This window comes from Protomyctophum parallelum (assembly GCF_964188405.1).
Source record: "Protomyctophum parallelum genome assembly, chromosome: 9".
Classification (NCBI taxonomy): domain Eukaryota; kingdom Metazoa; phylum Chordata; class Actinopteri; order Myctophiformes; family Myctophidae; genus Protomyctophum; species Protomyctophum parallelum.
The window spans coordinates 5,981,287-6,003,976 of NC_139706.1; the positions used below are offsets into that span (position 1 = coordinate 5,981,287).

Here is a 22,690-nt window from a genome sequence, read left to right on the forward strand (position 1 = left end):
GTGTGTGTGTGTGTGTGTGTGTGTGTGTGTGGGGTGGGGGGGGGGGGGTTGTATCCAGACAATCCTTAGCCTCCCCGGGAGCTGGTGGGTGCTGTTACCTCTCCCGGACACCGGGGGGAGCTCTAGCAGTGGGACTCTGCTACGTCCTCCTCGTTGGGAGGTCTTTGTTTGAGGCTGTACAGTTCCTCCTCATAGTCCGAGTCCTGGAGGGTGAGACAGGCAGGCTGGCAGTCAGACAGGTTGTACATAGACAGGCAGACAGACAGGTTGTACATAGACAGGCAGACAGACAGACAGACACACTTTCACATGAATAAAGAATAAACAAACTGTTGCGCGCGCGCACGGCACACACACACACACACACACACACACACACACACACACACACACACACACACACACACACACACACACACACACACACACACACACACACACACACACACACACACACACACACACACACACACACACACACACACACACACACACACACACACACACACACACACACCATGTAACATTAATTATGTGAGAGGCATCTGGCAGACATGTTTCAATAAGTTATTCATGGGTTGAAATTAAAGTCGATGCACGTTATTGAAATCATGACCGATATCTGATCTCTGATTATTTGCAGGGTCATATCGGCCGACACCGACAACATGACGTGAAATAGACACTCTGCAGACACTCAGACACTATGACGTAAAATTCTCCATTCACTGTCAATGGGAATTTAATGTTTGTGGACGGTAACTACAAGCTGGATGTAGGAGGGGCTAGCGCCCCTCAATCATCATCATCTTTTTGACCGTGGTTGAGATTATGGATTCCACAATGCCACGCCAGACTTCCCGGTTCCTTCATTGCCATCCCCAGTTCCTGCCTACTGAAGCATGCGTCGCTAGCGATGACATCAGGGAAACGACCTCTGATCTGCTTTTAGAGGCAGGGTCCAGAGAAGGAGGGAAGATATATAACCTCATTGTCAGCTCTGTGTTCTGTGTTCTTCTGGATCGAACTAGTGAAGACACACGGGGAAGGTTGCCGTATATTTGATTAGTCGATGGGTGGCTCTTCCAAGACAGATCATTAGAAGGCGGGTGTGTAAGTGCCATCCAACCGTTTCTCTAATTTATTTGAAAGTGTCCATGTCTCGGAGCCATAGAGTAGAATCGGCTCAACGGTCGCCCTAAATATTTTTACTACTCAATAATTACTGTAACACGTACCATCAGATATAGCTCGCAGCACGTCATCTTCTTCTCCTTGCCTCTCATGGACTTGACTGCGTATTCCTCCCTGGAGAAGGAACAGGAGGAGAGGACACTGCATTTAGCCGCATGGATCAACACAATTTAGGCATTTAGCAGACGCTCTTAACCCAGAGCTGGGTATGGCAGGATATGGCAGCTGCCATAGAATTTACTTCAAAAAAGTGTATGTCTCTTTGTCTATCTGTGTTCAGTTGATTATTCTGTTAGTACATTACAGTAAAAATAGCTACAAATGCAAAACAAAAGTGATCCCTTCCTGAATGGGTTAAAATGAATGCTTTATTAAGACATTATGTTGCTGGGGATCCCCCAAGGACCCCTAGGGGTCCCCGGACCCCACTTTGAGAACCACTGAAATCCAAGCCTTAACTCAGCCTTCAACCTCGTTTATGACACAACCCCTCCCCCCCCCCCCCCCCCCCCCCCCGGCCACTGATTGGTCAGACTCACCCCTCGGTGACCTCTATGGGCGACCTGTAGGCTTTGGATTGGCCGCGCTGCGGCGACGAGCAGAGCATGCGTCCAATCAGGCCCAACGTGATGAGAGCCGAGGGAAGCAGCACGAACGCCAGGAGAACCGCCACGTCGCTGAACCTGATGGAGGGGGCTGGGGGTGAGACAGGCAGAGAGACAGACAGGTTAGAGAGACAGACAGGTTAACACTGGACCTGATGGAGGGGGCTGGGGGTGAGACAGGCAGAGAGACAGACAGGTTAGAGAGACAGACAGGTTAACACTGGACCTGATGGAGGGGGCTGGGGGTGAGACAGGCAGAGAGACAGACAGGTTAGAGAGACAGACAGGTTAACACTGGACCTGATGGAGGGGGCTGGGGGTGAGACAGGCAGAGAGACAGACAGGTTAGAGAGACAGACAGGTTAACACTGGACCTGATGGAGGGGGCTGGGGGTGAGACAGGCAGAGAGACAGACAGGTTAGAGAGACAGACAGGTTAACACTGGACCTGATGGAGGGGGCTGGGGGTGAGACAGGTAGAGAGACAGACAGGTTATAGAGACAGACAGGCAGAGAGACAGACAGGTTATAGAGACAGACAGGTTAACACTGGACCTGATGGAGGGGGCTGGGGGTGAGACAGGTAGAGAGACAGACAGGTTAGAGAGACAGACAGGCAGAGAGACAGACAGGTTAGAGAGACAGACAGGTTAACACTGGACCTGATGGAGGGGGCTGGGGGTGAGACAGGCAGAGAGACAGACAGGAGAGGGGGTTAAATGTGTACCTTTAGGGGTGACAGGGTTAAATGTGTACCTTTAGGGGTGACAGGGTTAAATGTGTACCTTTAGGGGTGACAGGGTTAAATGTGTACCTTTAGGGGTGACAGGGTTAAATGTGTACCTTTAGGGGTGACAGGGTTAAATGTGTACCTTTAGGAGTGACAGGGTTAAATGTGTACCTTTTGGGCTGACAGTGAGCACCGTGTGGGAGGAGGAGGGGTTAAATGTGTACCTTTAGGGGTGACAGTGAGCACCGTGTGGGAGGAGGAGGGGTTAAATGTGTACCTTTAGGGCTGACAGTGAGCACCGTGTGGGAGGAGGAGGGGTTAAATGTGTACCTTTAGGGGTGACAGTGAGCACCGTGTGGGAGGAGGAGGGGTTAAATGTGTACCTTTAGGGGTGACAGTGAGCACCGTGTGGGAGGAGGAGGGGTTAAATGTGTACCTTTAGGGGTGACAGTGAGCACCGTGTGGGAGGAGGGGTTAAATGTGTACCTTTAGGGGTGACAGTGAGCACCGTGTGGGAGGAGGGGTTAAATGTGTACCTTTAGGGGTGACAGTGAGCACCATGTGGGAGGAGGAGGGGTTAAATGTGTACCTTTAGGGGTGACAGTGAGCACCGTGTGGGAGGAGGAGGGGTTAAATGTGTACCTTTAGGGCTGACAGTGAGCACCGTGTGGGAGGAGGGGGCCCCGTGCACGTCGGGGGGGTTCCTGACGGAGCAGGTGTAGGTCCCGTTGTCGCTGAGCGTGGCGTTGATAAGGGCCACGGAGGCGTCGCCCCGCGCGGGGCCCCCATGCCAGCGGACACGACCCTTAAACGGACCCTCTGTGGGGGGGAAGGCCCTGGACGAGAAGTGGAAGAACTGGACACGCACAGACAGACACAGACACAGACACAGACACACAGACACACACAGACACAGACACACACACACAGACAGACACACACAGACACAGACACAGACACACACACACAGACAGACACACAGTTAAACTAGAGAAGTGGAACAACTGGACAACACAACCACACAGTTAAACAGTTATGGGTGGAAATATTTGTTGTGTGTAACGATCGTAAAACGATTTTGAAGTCTCAATAATCGTGTAACGTAAGGCAACCCGACGTGGAACGCATTCTGTATGACCTTAGCTTTTAGTGTAAGAACTGCACAACAGGAACATCAGCTTTATTGTCACATCACAGACTAAAAGGGGGTGAAATTTGTTATTCTCTAATTTCACTCTACACAAATCGATTCGCCAAGCTTGTAGATTTGCTATTCTTTGGTGAAACGATCCCGTCAGAATAAAGATGCTGGGTGCTATTTGGTTAATGGAGAAGCTGGATGTCCAACTCCCTCTCCACCACATTTCATTCACCACAGGGCAGTCGTTTTGGCAAACAGAAATCTTCCCAATCAACATTATTTCCACTTTTCTCGCTGCGTTTTAGAATAAATCAGGCTATGGGCGCCATGTGACCAACGAGCAGCGTGCACACTTCATGGAGGAGACTCGTAGTACAGCGAACACACGCGTGGCCAGCGTCACCTTAACCCATTCTGACCTGAGATCAGATTCTAAAAATGTCAGTCGCTCTTCGATTTTTCAAAAATAGCAGACCTACAAGCTCGTATCGCGCCACTCGGTGGCGCGATATGAGCTTGTAGATCTGCTATTTTTAAATAGCTAAAGCATAACATGATGCTGACACCAAAATGGGTGCCCGATCAGAATGGGTTAAAGAGATTATTGTTGCATTTATTGCTACCGTGTTTACACAGTACTCGCACGTTGCTGGTGGCTGTTAGCTATTATATGACGGCTTCATAAAACACAAAACTGAAGCTTTACTGCTTCCTGGTTTTATAGAGCCGACCGTCCGTCTGTCCGCCTGCCTGCCCGTCACTTAACCCATGTTGACCTGAGATCAGATTCTAAAAATGTCTTCTACATCCTGACAGTTTTCCATTCTGACCTGAGATCAGATTCTAAAAATGTCTTCTACATCCTGACAGTTTTCTGAAAAATCTATGTTTCTATGTCAGTCGTTCTTCGATTTTTCAAAAATAGCAGACCTACAAGCTCGTAGCGCGCCACTCGGTGGTGCTACGAGCTTGTAGATCTGCTATTTTTCAATAGCTAAAGCATAACATAATGCTAACACCTAAAGTCCTTAGCACAAGAGTTTGTGCTAAGGACTTTACTCTTTGCTCTAAATCTACGTCACTCTCCATGGTTTTGATCAAAACGGCAATGTTCTGTCTTCATTTCTGACTTAACCAATAATCTCGTCTGGAATATAAACGCTTCTAAAAGAGAGATCAGACGAGGTATCGCGAGGCAGTAACGCAGGAGCATGCCTCGCGGGTTTTTGGGGGGGAAATGGAAGGCAGGGCTTTTCAGAGTAAAATCTACCCAGTCTGCTTGGCACTATAGTGCCATTATTTTTGAACAATTCCGGCGCATTCTATAGGTGTTAAAAGGTAAGGAAATAATTATGAAAAGGAAAGCTGGCACTGAGTGGTGATTTAGGTATTATTAACCTGTCAGTGAATGAGTTAATGGGTTAATCATGGGTTTAATCTTATGTCGTGTTTGATAATCCGGTAATCAGGGTTTAATTAATCATGGGTTTAATCTCACGTCGTGTTTGATAATCAGGTAATCAGGGTTTAATTAATCATGGGTTTAATCTCACGTCGTGTTTGATAATCCGGTAATCAGGCGTCGTTGGAAAAGAGTGCCTGCGCTCAATTGGCCTGATTTGAATAAATGAAGCTCAAATGAAAAGTGCATTTTATAATGTTATTATTCAGGTAGAGAATCGGAGCAGCAGGGGCGGTATTGCAGTCGCTGTACCGCACTGTTGTGACGAAAAGTAGAGCTGAGCCAGAAGGTAAAGCTCTCCGTCTACCGAGCAATCTTCGTTCCTACTCTCATCTGTGGTCATGCAGTGTTCCTATATACAAGCCGAAGAAATTAGTTTCCTCCGACGGGTGGCTGGCATCTCCCTTAGAGATAGGGTGAGAAGTTCAGTCATGCGAGAGAGACTCGTAGTAGAACCGCTGCTCCTTCGCCTGGAAAGGAGCCAGCTTAGGTGGTTCGGGGCATCTGGTTAGGATGCCTCTCGGGTGCCTCCCTAGGGAGGTCCTCCAGGCACGTCCCACTGGGAGGAGACCCCGGGGAAGAGTAGTCCCCGGGGAAGAGTAGTCCCCGGGGAAGAGTAGTCCCCGGGAAGAGTATTCCCCGGGGACTGGGAAGAGTAGTCCCCGGGGAAGAGTAATCCCCGGGGACTGGGAAGAGTAGTCCCCGGGAAGAGTAGTCCCCGGCGCAGTTGGAGGAAACACATGGACTCACTGGCCTTGGAACGTCTCGGGATACCCCAGGAGGAAGTCACTAATGTTGCTCTGGAGAGGGAAGTCTGGAGCTCTCTGGTGGAGCTGTATCCGACTACGGATAAGCTGTTGAAGATGGATGGGTGGATTATTCAGGTATCATCCTCTCTGAGTCTCTCTCTCTCTCTCTCTCTCTATCTATTCAAAAATAGCAGATCTACAAGCTCACAGCGCATCACAATTACAATTTAGGCATTTAGCAGACGCTCTAAATCCAGAGCGACTTACAATAAGCAAAAACAAAAAGCTTAGTGCCACGCTGTGAGCTTGTAGATCTGCAATTCTACAAGCTGTGAGCTTGTAGACCTGCAATTGTTTTAACACAGCGCTAGCTATGCCACCCATGTCGCTGTGCAGAGGGCTGTAGTGGTGGCAGAGTGGCACCACTAAAACGGCATAATATATAATGACATTTATTGTGATTGAGCTTTTCAAATGGGTATTCATGCTCTGTTTTTTTTCCCTCTGATATACGACCGGCTAGGAGGTACCCATAAAAATAAATAATAAAATAAATAAGCACCGGGCCAAAGCCGCTAATGAAATTGGACCGAGGAGCGAATCAAACGCCCTTAAGGGAAAGAAAAAAAAAGAAAAAACGATACATTCACATTATTGTGTCGTGTCTGTGAGCTTGTTTGTGCAAACAGAGGGAGTGTGAGTGACAGAGAGAGAGAAGTGCGTGTGCGTGCGTGCATACATACATTAGCAGTACTAGTATTGATACTTTTACTTAAGAAAATAATGCAAGTTTTTTTAAATCATTTTTCCACCACTGGGGGAGGGGGGGAAGGGGAGGGGCTTTGCCACAGTCCAGGGCAACGGGTTCGTTCCGTCTGCCCCTTGTTTCTGATGTGCCATGTGCACGCAGGCGCACACACGCACACACACACACACACACACACACACACACACACACACACACACACACACACACACACACACACACACACACACACACACACACACACACACACACACACCCCCCCCCCCCCCACCCTTATGGCTGAATACAATTTATGCATTTAGCAGACGCTCTTAATCCAGAGCGATTTGCAGTAATCAAGAACACCACATACAGATCAAATACATATAAATAGTCGTCAAGGATTATAAGTATAAGCTAAGAACCTAACCTCCGTCCAACAGTAGAATATCTGTACTGGTTAAATAAAGGTTCCAATAACAATAATAAAAATACAAATAAAGAGAGAGTCTGTTGCTCTTGTTTACTGCAAATCACTCTGGATTAAGAGCGTCTGTTGCTCTTGCTTACTGCAAATCACTCTGGATTAACCCATTCTGACCTGAGATCAGATTCATACCAGGTTTCCATTGGACACACACTGGTCTGATTAACCCATTCTGACCTGAGATCAGATTCTAAAAAAATCGTCGTTCTTCGATTTTTCAAAAAATAGCAGACCTACAAGCTCGTATCGCGCCACTCGGTGGCGCGATATGAGCTTGTAGATCTGCTATTTTTAAATAGCTAAAGCACGACACGATGCTGACACCAAAATGGGTGCCCGGTCAGAATGGGTTTTAAATAAAGGTTCCAATAACAATAATAAAAATACAAATAAAACTGTATGTATGCTATGTAGAATGCTATGTCTACACATACACTACTTTGTCTTACGACCCCCCCCCCCCCCCATATCAACCCCTATGGATATTCTACTGTTAGACGCTTGCCTGTATGCATTTGGTGTATTACCACGTGTTGTTCTTGCTTACTGTAAATCACTCTGGATTAAGAGCGTCTGTTGCTCTTGTTTACTGCAAATCACTCTGAATTAAGAGCGTCTGTTGCTCTTGCTTACTGCAAATCACTCTGGATTAAGAGCGTCTGATAAATGCCTGAATTGAATAATTGCACAAATCAAATATAAGCGGCTCAGTGGCCTTGTTGTTGTCAAGAGTATCTGGTTGAGCGGTTTGGGGTTCCGTTTCCACGGCTGGGTCATACCAAAGACTATAAGAATTGAACTATAGCGGTGTTCATAGTTAATATTGTTGATTGAGCAAGACTCAGAACCCCTAATTGCTCCCGATACGCAGGTTGGTGCCTTGCGTGGTGTCCTCCGGCATCGGTGTGTATGAATGTGCGTTTCTTTTTGGTCTTTATGTTTTTGTTTTGTTTTTTTCCAAACAACGAGAATGCGAAGTGGTGTGAGCTTTTTTTCGGTGCACGACTTTCTTCCACACAAGTCAAGTTAGCCGTGGTGGCGACTGAGAAACTCGACTCCATGCGGTCCTCAGTCATAATGCTCTCTCTCTGTATATCGCTCTCCCACATCCACTTTGAGGGCTAACCAGAACTAGTACATTTTAATGACCAAACCCAACAGCACTCCATATGTCGGTCAAAGAGCCGCAACTGCATTAGACTCTCCTCCACTTAGCTGTGAGTGCTCCTATAGGAAATAATATACTGTATGCTGCACACACGGTTAGGAGCAAGACCGCAATCTATGGATTCTGGAACGTCACACGGCCAGCCCGCGCTCCAAATGGAATTACCACGACAGACCGCACTTTATGGCCCTATTGCTGCTGCTCGCTGCAAATGGAGAGAGAGAGAGAGAGAGAGAGAGAGAGAGAGAGAGAGAGAGAGAGAGAGAGAGACGTGTGGGGTTACACACGCCGCCGAATGCACTTATAGAGCAGGGCTGGAGGAAGCCATCCACATTATCAGCAGTGGTGGAGAAAGTAACTAAGTATTTGCTCAAGATAGTGTTGAGCAAATGGGTGTGTGTGTGTGTGTGTGTGTGTGTGTGTGTGTGTGTGTGTGTGTGTGTTTGTGTGTGTGTGTGTGTGTGTGTGTGTGTGTGCGTTGCGTCAGTGCAGTACAGTACAGTGCGGCGACAGTGGCTCAGAGGTAGAGCTTAGAGTATATATATTAATAGAGACGTCACCAGATTTCTCCTCCCATCCACTTGCATTAAGTTTCTCGAAAGCGCATGAGACGATTTCACGAACAGAGTGCATTCTGGGATGGATTGCCCCAATAACATGGCCGTTCGCTATCATTGCGCCGTTTGGGCGCGTTCACGTATGAAACATTCGTTCACGTGTCATGGGCCCCAATAACATGAACGTGCGCAATGATAGTCAAACAAATTCGTCCGCTATGCCCATTTCACCTCAGGGTTTCCTCCCGGTGCCCATTCTGACCTGAGATCAGATTCATACGAGGTTTCCGCCGGACACACACTGGTCTGATGAACCCATTCTGACCTGAGATCAGATTCTAAAAATGACAGTCGTTCTTCGATTTTTCAAAAAATAGCAGACCTACAAGCTCGTAGCGCGCCACTCGGTGGCGCGCTATGAGCTTGTAGATCTGCTATTTTTAAATAGCTAAAGCATAACATGATGCTGACACCAAAATGGGTGCCCGGTCAGAATGGGTTACTCTAAGGCAGGGGTTTTCAACTGATTGTGAACCAGGGACCACCACCCTGACTTAGAGTCAACCTGGGGACCACTGTTGTGTTGGGAGGGGATATGGGCTAAGATTAATGCTTTTGTAAGTTAACACTTGCTATGCATCCCATGTGTATACATCCCACTTTTTCTCAACCAAATTGTCCACTGACTACTAATAATTTCCTAATAATAATGACTAACTCCCTTTTTCTGTTGAATTTCTTGACCTCCAATTTAAATGACTACATGGACGGTCATCATAAGTCACCGGGTCGACAAATCCCACATTACTAAATGAATGGTCAGGGACCACATGCAATACTTCCAGGGACCACCAGTGGTCCATGGACCACCTGTTGAAAACCCCTGCTCTAAGGGGTAGAGTGACCGGATGGGAACCGCAAGGTTCCCAGTTCGATCCCTGTGGGCTCCCCCAGAGTTAGTGTCAAAGAGCAAGACTGTGTGTGTGTGTGTGTGTGTGTGTGTGTGTGAAATGTGAATGGGTGAATGTAATGCACAATCTGTGTGTGAATGGGTGAATCAGGGGTGCCCACACTTTTTTGACTCAAGAACTACTTTTAAACTGACCAGCTCAACAAGATCTACCCACCCCAAAAAATATTATCCCATTGCTGAGAATAGTTTTAAACAGTTACCTGAGGCGTTAGATATAAGACAAACACACTTAAAATGGCAAATAGAAGAGCAAAATGGAATTGGTAGTTTTTATATATATATATATATATATATATATATATATATATATATTATATTATATTATATTATATTATATTATATTATATTATATTATATATATATGTAATGTTTGTCTGCAACGCTCTTAAAAACAATGTATTGTTTTGTGGGTTTGAGCTGACAGGTCTTTTTCATGTCAAGCAATCAAGTCACCTGAATTCAAGTGGCAGATGCCAAAGATTGTTTTTTATTATAAATATTTTAGGGGCACGTCATGTGGTCTACTTGCAAAGCCTATGTGATCTACTGGTAGATCTGGTATACCTTTTGGGCACCCCTGGCCCCATGAATGTAATGTTCAATCTATGTAAAGGTGTATGCATGTGTGTGTGAATGGGTGAATGTAATGCACAATCTATGTAAAGGCGTGTGAATGTGTGTGTGAATGGGTGAATGTAATGCACAATCTATGTAAAGGCGTGTGAATGGGTGTGTGAATGGGTGAATGTAATGCACAATCTATGTAAAGGCGTGTGAATGTGTGTGTGAATGGGTGAATGTAATGCACAATATATGCAAAGGCGTGTGAATGTCTGTGTGAATGGGTGAATGTAATGCAATCTATTTAAAGGTGTATGAATGTGTGTGAATGGGTGAATGCAATGTGCAATCTATGTAAAGGCATGTGAATGTGCGTGTGAATGTAATGCACAATCTATGTAAAGGTGTGTGAATGTGTGTGTGTGTGTGTGTGTGTGTGTGTGTGTGTGTGAATGGGTGAATGTAATGTACAATCTCTGTAAAGCACCTTGGATAAAGGCACTATATAAACGCACCATTTACCCCTTACTGTGTGCCAGGGCTTGTAGTTAGTGTATGGTGCATGCTGCTCCTGCCTGCTACCCTCTGCTTTCAGCTATACTGCCCCCGGCTAGCCCTCCCTGTGGGGCTGAAAAGAGGAGCCGGTACACAGCCTCTCCACCACACAAGACTCCTGCAGTGCCTCCTCGTGGACACACTGGGTACTTAGTCAGAGGATATTAATAAGATCTGGGAATACATTTCTTGCTGGGAACTTTCTTCACCAATGTGTTTGTAAAGGTGTCTACTAACATATCCAACATTGGTTTCTATATTCAACTAGCCTAGGGGAATTTTTGACAGCTGCTGAAAGTTGGGGTGCCATACCATCAACAACCAATATAAGGCAACATTTTCTAAATTTCATTATGCTTTAAGTAGCATGTGACATGTCAAACTAGGGGTTTTTCATGATTCTGAATCCATTCCAAGCATTAGGTTTTGCATGAAAAACACTCCTTGGGCTACAAACGGCCATAGCCATCATCACAGATGTGATGAGGTCAGCACATTTGGGCAAGTGGCTATGGCTGAATTTAGCCCAAGGCGTGTTTTTCATGCAAAACTAATGCTTGGAATGCATTCAGAATCATGAAAACCCCCTAGTTTGACATGTCACATGCTACTTAAAGCATAATGAAATGTAGAACATTTAGCCTTATATAGGTTGTTGATGGTACTAGGGGTGGGCCCCGAACCTCGGGACCAAGCCGGTACCGAACCGAACACGCATTGGTACCGGCTACCCATTACAATAATTCAAATTCTAACTATCAGTTCCTACAGACGTGCGCAGTCACGGCCCCACGCTAATTATGTATTTATTTAACAGATAAATCCTGCTCTAAGTAAGGAGTAGAGTAGCTGCAAGCGTCTCTCTCTCTCTCTCTCTCTCTCTATGCAGCATTGACGGGGGACGTGGGGGTGGGGGGATCGTTTGGGGATAATGTTTGCGCTTCAGCCAGTCAATCAGTGAGACAATAGCACGCAGTAATCTGCGAAGGCCGCATCAAAGGCAGAGTCTGACGGCTGTACAGAGCTGCTGGCTCATCTGACTGCACTCCCAATGCACGCAAAGCAAAGAAAGAATCACTTCTGTCTGTGACAATAACCATTCTCACAGTTTGAAATGTACACTGTGTGTGTACGTGTGCGTGTGTGTGTGTGCGTTGCAGTGCTCCTCAGTCAGAAAGGAAAGGCTTTCTTTTCTTATTGTCAAGAATTGTTATTATTACTCTTCATGTGACCACCGCGCTCTGACTTTAGGTGCGTTACCCGTTCAAAACATATCAAACTAGAAAAAGTGCCCTTCTGGGCACAGGTCTCCACCAGGATAGGAATGTAGGACATTGCAGGTAAAAACACTTTTCGGCCAGTTATAGCGCCACCTTGAGGCTGAGTTGAAATTGTTCATGTGGCATTTCTTCCTCGGCCTAGTGGGAATGTGCGTGCACAATTTCACGCGATGTGTTCATGATTTGCAGCATTTTGTTTGAAACTGAGCACTCCTGTGAACTTGGATGGAGTCTGAGAAATCTGAAAGACCGGTTTCGTTGAATGGCTCTAGAGAGACTGTGTACCAATTTGCGCGATGTTTGGACAAAATCTGTAGGTGTACTGTGCAAAAACTTGTTTTGCACAAAGCGGCCTCCTGGTGGCGCTATAACAGGCCGTTCTGGAAGGTTTGGGGCAGAGGTTCATCGTTGGCATCCAGGGAGTGTGTGTGCAAAATTTGGCATCGACCGGGTTAACGGTGGCCGAGATTAGCTGTTCACGGACGGACGGACGGAGTGCAAAACATACTCTCCCCCCATGCCTTCGGCCTGGTGGAGACAATAAATAACGGTAGTGTGTCGCACACACCAAGACTGCAGTTCAAAACATTTATTTCATTTTGAACAGGGGACAAACGTTTCGGCTTTTAAAGGAGTGGTGACATAGTGCAGGTGCATAAAATCACCGCTAAATCACCTCACATCACACCCGGTGGGTAATCTGGGTAAACTGTGTAAAAAAAGTCTATGTTAGCAATCAACAATGTGACTAGCAATTACATCTCAAAATATACATATATACAAAGCAAAAACAAATGTTGGGATTGTTTAACCCATCCTGACCGGGCACCCATTTTGGTGTCGGCATCATGTCATGCTTTAGCTATTGAAAAATAGCAGATCTACAAGCTCATATCGCGCCACCGAGTGGCGCGATACGAGCTTGTAGGTCTGCTATTTTTGAAAAATCGAAGAGCGACTGACATTTTTAGAATCTGATCTCGGGTCAGAATGGGTTCGTCAGACCAGTGTGTGTCCAGTGGAAAACCTCGTATGAATCTGATCTCAGGTCAGAATGGGTTAAACAAAGCTAATGCAGGTCGCTGAGGACATTTTTTTGCCGTCCATAAATCAGTTACATACATTAGAATAAAGCATCATTCTTTTCTACCGTCAATAGCATCCACCCAATACATCATGTGCGTGGCACCGGGGAAGAGGCTATGCCCAGATATCCCCATTGCGGGATTAAATACATTTGATTTATTTTTTTGTATTTAGAATGAGTAATCCTCAGTGATGTCTTAAATTGACTTATAAGGCAATAAATAAATAGGGATAACACTTTTTGTTAACTAATAATTTGACCTAACTTTTGACCTAAGTTATTTCAGACCCTTTGGAACTAAAGTAGGGAACCGTTAGGAACCGGTCCGGAATCGATAAGCAGAACCGGAACCGGAGTCAAAAAAATCCCAACGATACCCATCCCTAGATGGTACCCCAACTTTCAGCAGCTGTTGAACATTCCCCTAGGGTGGTTGAATAGAAACCCCAATGAGGCATATGTTAGTAGACACCGTTACAAACACATTGGTGAAGAAAAGTCTTGGTAAAGAAATATATTCCCAGATGTGACATTACTCTGATAATATTCCCTGACTAACTGTGATGACATCGGACCTATGATGTCATCACACCTATGATGACATCAGACCCTGTGATGTCATCAGACCTATGATGACATCAGCCATATGATGTCATCAGACCTATGATGACACCGGACCTATGATGTCATCAGACCTATGATGACATCGGACCTATGATGTCATCAGACCTATGATGATGTCATCAGACCTATGATGATGTCATCAGACCAGAAGGCCCAAACACAGACAGAGGGTGTCCCTATAACAAATCAGTGTTATTTTACATCTTAAATGATTCTCCTATACCCATATACTTATACTTGAACTATTCAAAAATAGCAGATCTACAAGTTCCATATCACTGCACTGTGTGTCGTGCTACGAGCTTGTAAATCTGCTTGTAATTTTGAAAATGTGTAAAAATCGTTTTTAAAGTGAACATTTTTAATTGCTTCTGAGGGTCCCTTGGAAATGAGTGGGTAGGCCATAATTAGGCTGTGTAAACAGTAAGAAATTATGTAAATTGTCCACAATCTACACGCTCACAGCATCTTCTCGACACACTGTTTTCAACAGAATAATGAACAAAGACGAATGAGAACAATTCAGGAGATCATGCCAAATAATTGTTATCATCTCAAATAATTGCAATTAGGCGATTTATATAATAATTGGCACCGAATCTAGACGGAGTTGTGAGCGAGGAAGAAGAGAGGACTCAGGACTCATGCAGGAGGAGTGGTTCACTCTTTGCACAAAGACGGACGTGGGGAAACCGTGACGACAGAGCAGACACGCCCGCCGTGACAACCGGCGTGCGTTCCCAGTGGGCGTTGAGAGGGCAGGGCAGCTGTGATTCAATCTAGAGCAAACTCTACGCCTGGAAACTCAGGTACACGCTGTGCTGTGTTTGTCATAGCAGGACAAAAGAAAATACTTCTGTGTGACATTGCTGCTTTATCAGTGTTGCACACTAGCCTTTAGATGGTGGATTTCTACATATAATAAGAGTTTAATAGCAGTATTCATTGTAGTGTAAAAATGTGAATATGTAACATATTCACACTACAATGAATACTGCTATTAAACTCTGCCATAAGAATATCTCTGTTATTCTTACTCATGGTCATGTGTCTTCTCTAAAACACCCTGGACAACGCTCCACACGTCCCAGACTCTTCTCCCTTATCTAAAACACCCTGGACAACACTCCACACGTCCCAGACTCTTCTCCCTTCTCTAAAACACCCTGGACAACAATCCACACATCCTAGACTCTTCTCCCTTATCTAAAACACCCTGGACAACACTCCACACGTCCCAGACTCTTCTCCCTTCTCTAAAACACCTTGGACAACAATCCACACGTCCTAGACTATTCTCCCTCCCTGAAAACACCCTGGACAATGTTCCACGTGTCCTAGACTCTTGTCCCTTCTCTAAAACACTCTGGACAACGCTCCACACGTCCCAGACTCTATTTGTGTGACTGTATTGACCAGAGTTAACAAGTTTACTGTGTTTATGTCAATCTCACACAAGTGGCTCTGGATAAGAGTGTCTGCTAAATGTTTAAATTGTACATTGTCATTGATGTAAAACGTCCACACATGTTGAGACGACCACTGTGAATCGACCGGAGAATCCACCCGGTTGCCATAGCAACGCTAATTCTAATCCACGTCCCCCCCGTAGGCTATGGGAACATTATGACCGCCCGTAGGCTATGGGAACATTACAACCCCCCCACCCGTAGGCTATGGGATCATTACGACCCCCCTCTAGGCTATGGGAACATTATGCCTAATGAAAGTCTGATGACTTTTAAATCGCCACATTCGCCAAGCTCGACAATAATCTTCTGCAAGCTCGTAGCTTGAAGATCGGCTTATTGTCACTATTTGGGCCTCCAGCTGGAGCTCTGGACGTCGGGGAAGCAGCGCTCTGTACTCACGATCTCCGGAGGCCCCCCTTTGGGCGGGCGGTAGGACCAGTCCACGGACATCTTACTGGTGGGTCTGCTGGTGGAGAGGAAGGTGCAGGACAGGGTGACCGAGTCCCCCTTGGAGGCGTGGAGCTCTGGGGGAGATGTTACCGTGATGGAGGACACCGAGGAGATGCCTGGAGGACAGAGAGAGAGAGAGAGAGACAGACAGACATGCAGACGTGGAGGAGATGTTACTGTGATGGAGGACACGGAGGTTAAAGGAGAATTCCAGACCAGCGCTTTTCTTACAGTAGAATCACACCCGTGTGAACTGAGTGATGCAACTCCCCTCCCCCCCTACCTCTCTCTCCCTCTCTCCCTCTCTCTCTCTCTCTCTCTCTCTCTCTCTCTCATTAGCAGGCAACAGTGCATGCAGCACTATCCCTCTCTCTGTTTCTGGCACAACAGCACAACAGGTACTCAGTCATATACTGGTGCTCAGGTGCTCATTAACCAACACATAGGCACATTGGAGTGGTTGCACCACTCAAAAACAACAACTCTAGCTAGAGCTATTCATACGATTGTGATCGATCATACGGTAAACCACTACGTACGTAAATGTACGTCCTCTGCGCTTAACCAGTGGATTGGACTTGATGTTAATCTACGTCAACAGATATCACGTCACACAGGCCTTCATGCTAAAATATATAACCTCACGTACAGGTGGCATATATTAGTCCACACAAGGAATCCACATACACTTAACTCTTTTGTTTTTGCTAGGTATGTATATATTTGTACCCCGCTGGCCCCCCACCTATGGGACATTATTTTCTAGGTACTTACTGTACATAATATTCGTACCCCCCCAGCTATGGGACGTTATTTGCTAGGTATTTATTGTACATAGACAAGATGCAAGTTCCAGTTCCAGTCCATTTTCTGAACTGGTTCAATATTAGATGGTTAAAAGAAGCGAAGCGGTTCCACCCCGGTGCAGAACAGGAGTGAGAGAGTGAGAGAAAGCAGAAACAACAGAGGGAGGTATGGATGACACAGCGATGGGAGGAGAACAGGTTGTAAACAATGCCTTTCTTCTTTTGTATCTGGCCCTAAAACTATGGAATGAACTTCCCACTGCAGTCAGAACTGCAGACTCACTCCCGATCTTCCGCCGTAGTCTGAAAACCCACCGCTTCAGACTCCATCTTGGCCCGTAGCACTTGCCGTAGCCTCGACGAACTTACAGGCGCATTGCAAAAACTAAATTATGTAATTTAGATAGCATATTAATTATGTAGACATAGCATGACTCTATAGTGTATACGTTTCATTGTACAGATAATTTACTGTTAGACGGATGTTAGGTTCTTAGCTTATTTATGATCCGTGATGACTATTTCTATGTATGTGATGTATCACCATGTTTTGATCTTGCTTACTATAAATCAGTTTGGATTAGGAGCGTCTGATAAATGCCTACATTTTAAATGGTATAAGAAGAACAAGGAGTTTGTAAATCAGGCTAAATCAAAACTGTAGACAAACGAGAGAGCGAGGGTGCTGCAGGCTCACATGAACACAATGATTAACGAAACAAGCATTGACGGATGAGGGGCTGCATTACTCAATAAATATATAAATACCCTTCTCTCCTCAGCCACAGGCATGTGTGTTCATTACCCCACACACACACACACACACACACACACACACACACACACACACACACACACGACAAGTTAAGTGATACCAAGAGATTGAGACGTGTATGTAAATCTCACAACAAACAGCTGTGGTACGAATTTGAAAGTCTAAACGGATCCCCTCCTGGCCTCTATAAGAGGACCAGAGTGCACCTCCTCCTCCTGGCCTCTCTAGGGAGGACCAGAGTTTTCTCCATCAGAGTTCACCTCCTCCTCCTGGCCTCTCTAAGAGGAGCAGTGTTCACCTCCTCCTCCTGGCCTCTCTAGGAGGACCAGAGTTTTCTCCATCAGAGTGCACCTCCTCCTCCTGGCCTCTCTAAGGAGGACCAGAGTTTTCTCCATCAGAGTTCACCTCCTCCTCCTGGCCTCTCTAAGAGGAGCAGTGTTCACCTCCTCCTCCTGGCCTCTCTAGGAGGACCAGAGTTTTCTCCACCAGAGTTCACCTCCTCCTCCTGGCCTCTATAAGAGGAGCAGTGTTCACCTCCTCCTCCTGGCCTCTCTAAGGAGGACCAGAGTTTTCTCCATCAGAGTTCACCTCCTCCTCCTGGCCTCTCTAGGAGGACCAGAGTTTTCTCCATCAGAGTTCACCTCCTCCTCCTGGCCTCTATAAGAGGAGCAGTGTTGTCTCTAAAGTCCGGGTACGGTACGGCCCGAGAGGCATTTCACGTCCAGGCGTCACCGTCGTACAGATAGCGTGTTTCACACGTACCCCCGCGGCAGAATGTCCAACGGAACACGTGCCTCTGCGTTTCTCTGTGTTTGTCTGACTCCTTCTCATGACCCTAGATCCCTCCTGTGAGAGAAAGGTCGCACGAACAGCCCGGCTTGGCACAGAGAGAGAGAGAGAGAGAGAGAGAGAGAGAGAGAGATCTTCACTGTGTCTTGTGTGCTTTAGATGAGTGGTTTTTCACCCTTTTCATATCGAGGTCCATTATTTATTCAGCATTTGAGCCACGGACCAGCATTTGCCATCGTTGGATAACATTTTGTCCACAATTAATTCCATGCTGTATTGAATTGATGTTGGTACCATTAGGAGAGGTAACATAACTTCTTGTAAATTAAGTGATGCTTGTTTAACAAAAACGTAACTCTTGAGTTACGTTTTTATTTTTATTTTTTCATTTTACGCTCTCAAGACTTAAAGGATCTATAAGGGTCCCTTTGGTTACAAACTCCATCATTTAGCCGGGGACCACCTGGAACCCCCTCTGGTTGAAAACCCCTGCTTTAGACCACACAAACACAAAACCTTATTCAATATTCGCGCAGGTGGAGTTAGCTTTCAGGTTGCCCGACCGGGCGACTTCTCTTTGGAGAGGCGGACGCAACCGTCTATAAACACAACAAGACCAGATATCTGTCTAGTGTCTGAACACCTGAACGTGGCCTGCAGAGCGCTCGCTCTGTCTTCTGGTCTACTCTGTGGACCTAGAATGTGCTCTTTTCACTGTTTGTACACTCAAAAAATGAACCCATAGTCATAATCATAACAATGTATTAACCCATTCTGACCTGAGATCAGATTCTAAAAATGTCTATTACATCCTGACAGTTTCATTATTAACCCATTCTGACCTGAGATCAGATTCTAAAAGTGTCTTCGATTTTTCAAAAATAGCAGACCTACAAGCTCGTATCGCGCCACTCGGTGGCGCGATATGAGCTTGTAGATCTGCTATTTTTCAATAGCTAAAGCATAACATGATGCCAACACCAAAATGGGTGCCCGGTCAGAATGGGTTAATAAAGAAAATAAGAAAATAGGTTTGACATTATTTTATCACAGCCCCAGAAAACAAAAAATTAATAAAAAAGGAGGAAAAAAAGTGTTAAATTCAATGGTAATTAAAATTCTATCTATAATTTTATGATGGACAATGTACTTTTTGGGCAAGTGGGAACATGAACATGACCTGTTCTTGCCCGAACCGGCAAGTGCCTCTGAGACCTTAGCGTCAACCCCTCGGCGAGTAGCAATGCCAGACGTAAACATACGAGCTTGTAGATCGGCCAACTCGTTGTGCTATAGGGACCACCTGGAAGGCCCTCAGGGACCCCTGCCTTGGGCTAGCCTGGGGGCCCCGGAGCACGCTTTGAGAACCATGATGGCAGTGAACACACAGTGTTGATGTGCAGACGCAGAACACCAGCCTGCGGGCTCAACAGGGTCCTCACAGACAAACGTATGTATGACTCAGCCAGGCAGCTAAACGTTTGGAACAAATCAAATAAGACAGACAGTCGGTCATGTATGGGTCAGCGCTGTTGTCCAGGTTTTTGTTTTTTTTCCAGATGTGTGTAACACCCGGGATTCGAACCCAGGTCTCCTGCGTGGAAAGCTAACATCTTAAACCACTAACCCAAAGGTTGTGCCTGTGGCTCGGGGGAGATATTAAGACTTTTGAGGCCATCAGGGCCGAGGCTGTGATAGTGTTGCACGATTCTTGCTCAAATGTGAATCGCGATTTTCCTCCACAAGAATTGAGACTATGATTCAAAAGAAATTCCCCCTGAAAATATGTATTAAAAAATAACATAAGAGTAACTAAAAATAAATTGGACAGCCAACTGTAGAGCTGCACGATTCTTCACAAAATGAGATCGCATGCAGGGCGTCTGAATCTGGATCTTTTTGCAATTAATTGTGCAGCACGAGTCTGTGAGCCACTCTGCTACACGTATAGCATAACAACCATTCCCTGCACGACATGTATCTACATATCCATGGGCTATACGCTCACGCGGGGTCAATGGTTCACATGATTAGCAGAAGGGAGATGGTATATGCATTTTTTCCCAGACCCTAAAACGTCACCCCAGCATGCTATGTAAATAGCGCATAGTGGTCGAACACACACACCACTGATATGGGCATGCCTACTCCATATGCAAAGGTCAAAGTTCAGTAACTGCTAGTTTTGGGACGCACCGACTTTTTTGTGTGTCCCAAAAAGGTCATAATTTGCTTCCACAATTTTTTGGGGGGGGGGATAAATAATGAGAATGAGAGAGAGAGAGATAGAGAGAGAGAGAGCACAGTTTGCATGCGGTTTCAGCAGGTAGTTTGAACTCTCTCCTTGGCACAGACTGAGTCAGTCAGTCGTATCGGAGCACATTCCAGTTGGCAGAACAATGCCAGCCCAGACGCCTCTGGTCCTGTTCTGACCTGTACTTTTACTGTATTTACTTTACATGTCCGTCTAACCTCATTTCAACACACACCGTTAACCAGCACAGCCCTGGGGTAGGCTGAATGCTTTCCCGAAACAGCCTACATCTTATGTAGATTGATTGACTGAAGTATGCATTAACAGTTTGCAAACTGCTAACTGTAAGTGGACGACACAATAAACCATTACCCTTGTTTACAACAGGGTCCACCGTTTTCAATTCATCATAACATTTAGAGACGTACAAATATACACTTATATATATACAAACAAATGCAGTGAGGGGGAAAAGGGGTGGGTGGGGGATTCAGATTTTACGGGGGCCAGTTTCAAATTGCAGCCATCCGTAGGTGCCCTTTGAGAGCGGTTTTGAAGGAGTCAAGGGATTTGCATGTCTAAATGACTGTTGGTAGGGCGTTCCACATTCTTATGGGCGTCTGACTATGACCTATATCTATATGTATGTATGCTGCATGTCCGTCTGTCCTCATTTCAACACACAGCCCTAGGCTGTACACTAAGACCATGAGACCAGATTCTACAAATGTCTTCAAAATCCTGACAGTTTGACCTGAAAAACCCATGTTTCTATATCAGTGGTGGTCAAACAAAAACCTTTTCATGTCAAGGACCCCAAATATTATATGTATTTGACCGCCGGACCCCCATCTGAAAATATGTTGTGCAACTAGGGACCCTATTAATAACTACTTCAATCAATCAATCTATCTTGTACATAGGAGGGGGGGGGGGGGGGGGGGTCCGTAGAGTAGACAAATACACTATAATCCCCCAGGGGGTAAGTAGATATGTTGCCTGTAGTGTTACATAGTATCCCACCTACCCACCCACCCACTGGATATGTTTTGTCCCCCTTTTTACCTCCTGTATGATGATTTCCTGTTTTTGGCAATATAGAAGTGTATATTTGTAGGCCTACATCTCTTATGATGAATTGAACAAGGTGGACCCTCTTGTAAACAAGTGTAATGCTTTACACTTGTATACAGTTTTTGTATCGAGTTGTGCTTGAAATGTAGTACTGTAATTCTGCAAACTGTTAATACATACTTCAATCAATCAATCAAAGCCTATTTATCAAACGGGACGGGCGGGGGGTCCGTAGACTAGAGTAGACAGATACAATATAGTCCCCCAGGCCAGGGGGTCCGTAGACATGCTGCCATTGTAGCGGCCTGTAGTGTTACATAGTATCGGTTATGTTCGGTTCACTCGCCTCGGCCACAGCGTCAGAAAACAGCAGCCTTTATTTGCCCCTTTATTAGTTTACCTTCTCTGTATTTGGGACGTCGGTATGACAGACTTCAGGGTCCCGATAATAAGGGGCTACAAACAAACAAACAGCAGCATCTTTCACTGTTCACTTCAGTGTGTTTGGAACTATAATAGGTTCGGTTCGGTTAATCGGTTCCCACTAACTACTTAACTCACCCCATAGCGTCAGACAGAGCAGCAGCACTGTGTTCAGCGGCGTGGAGGTTCTGCTCGTTGTTGTGGTTGTCGTTCGTCGCATTGTTGTTGTGACTCCTGAATGGTTCCGAAGACGAACGACCATAGAATCCTGTTGTTGTTGTTGTTGTTCGTGTTGTTGTTCTTGAGTTAAACTGTGGTTCGGTCCATGTTGTTGTTGTGATCGTATTGTCATGATCTGAGTCTCTCCGTGTGTGTGTGTGTGTGTGTGTGTGTGTGTGTGTGTGTGTGGACGGATCAACTACCTGACAAACAGGTGGATCAGGAAGTGGAGTATTCGCCTACAGCTGCGTTGTGTAGTGTGAATGGGACAGATTACGAATACTATAGCCTACATACAATTATTATGATTATAAACCCCTGTCTATACACCACAGTCCACAGCAGTGGTTGGTTCCCAAACCGTTTCATGTCAAGGACCCCCACATTGACACTAGTTAGCCCCGCGGACCCCCGTTTGAAAAGATAATGCCAGGGACCCTAGCTCAATCAGTTTAATTGCAAGGACCCCCCATGCAGTTTGACATGCATTAGTCTATGGACCCCCATTTA

General features: G+C 45.8%; 1 protein-coding gene across 1 annotated transcript; it reads right to left on the bottom strand.

Moving 5' to 3' along the window:
* Window positions 1–48: 48 nt before the first annotated feature.
* mpzl3 (myelin protein zero-like 3) lies at window positions 49–22,238 on the bottom strand. Its single transcript, XM_083772955.1, has 6 exons — window positions 22,100–22,238; window positions 15,790–15,956; window positions 3,172–3,385; window positions 1,734–1,890; window positions 1,239–1,308; window positions 49–203 (listed from the first exon to the last, which is right to left on the bottom strand). The coding sequence occupies exons 1-6, from the start codon at window positions 22,221–22,223 to the stop codon at window positions 123–125; spliced, it is 813 nt and encodes a 270-aa protein (XP_083629081.1). The 5' UTR covers window positions 22,224–22,238; the 3' UTR covers window positions 49–122.
* Window positions 22,239–22,690: the final 452 nt, after the last annotated feature.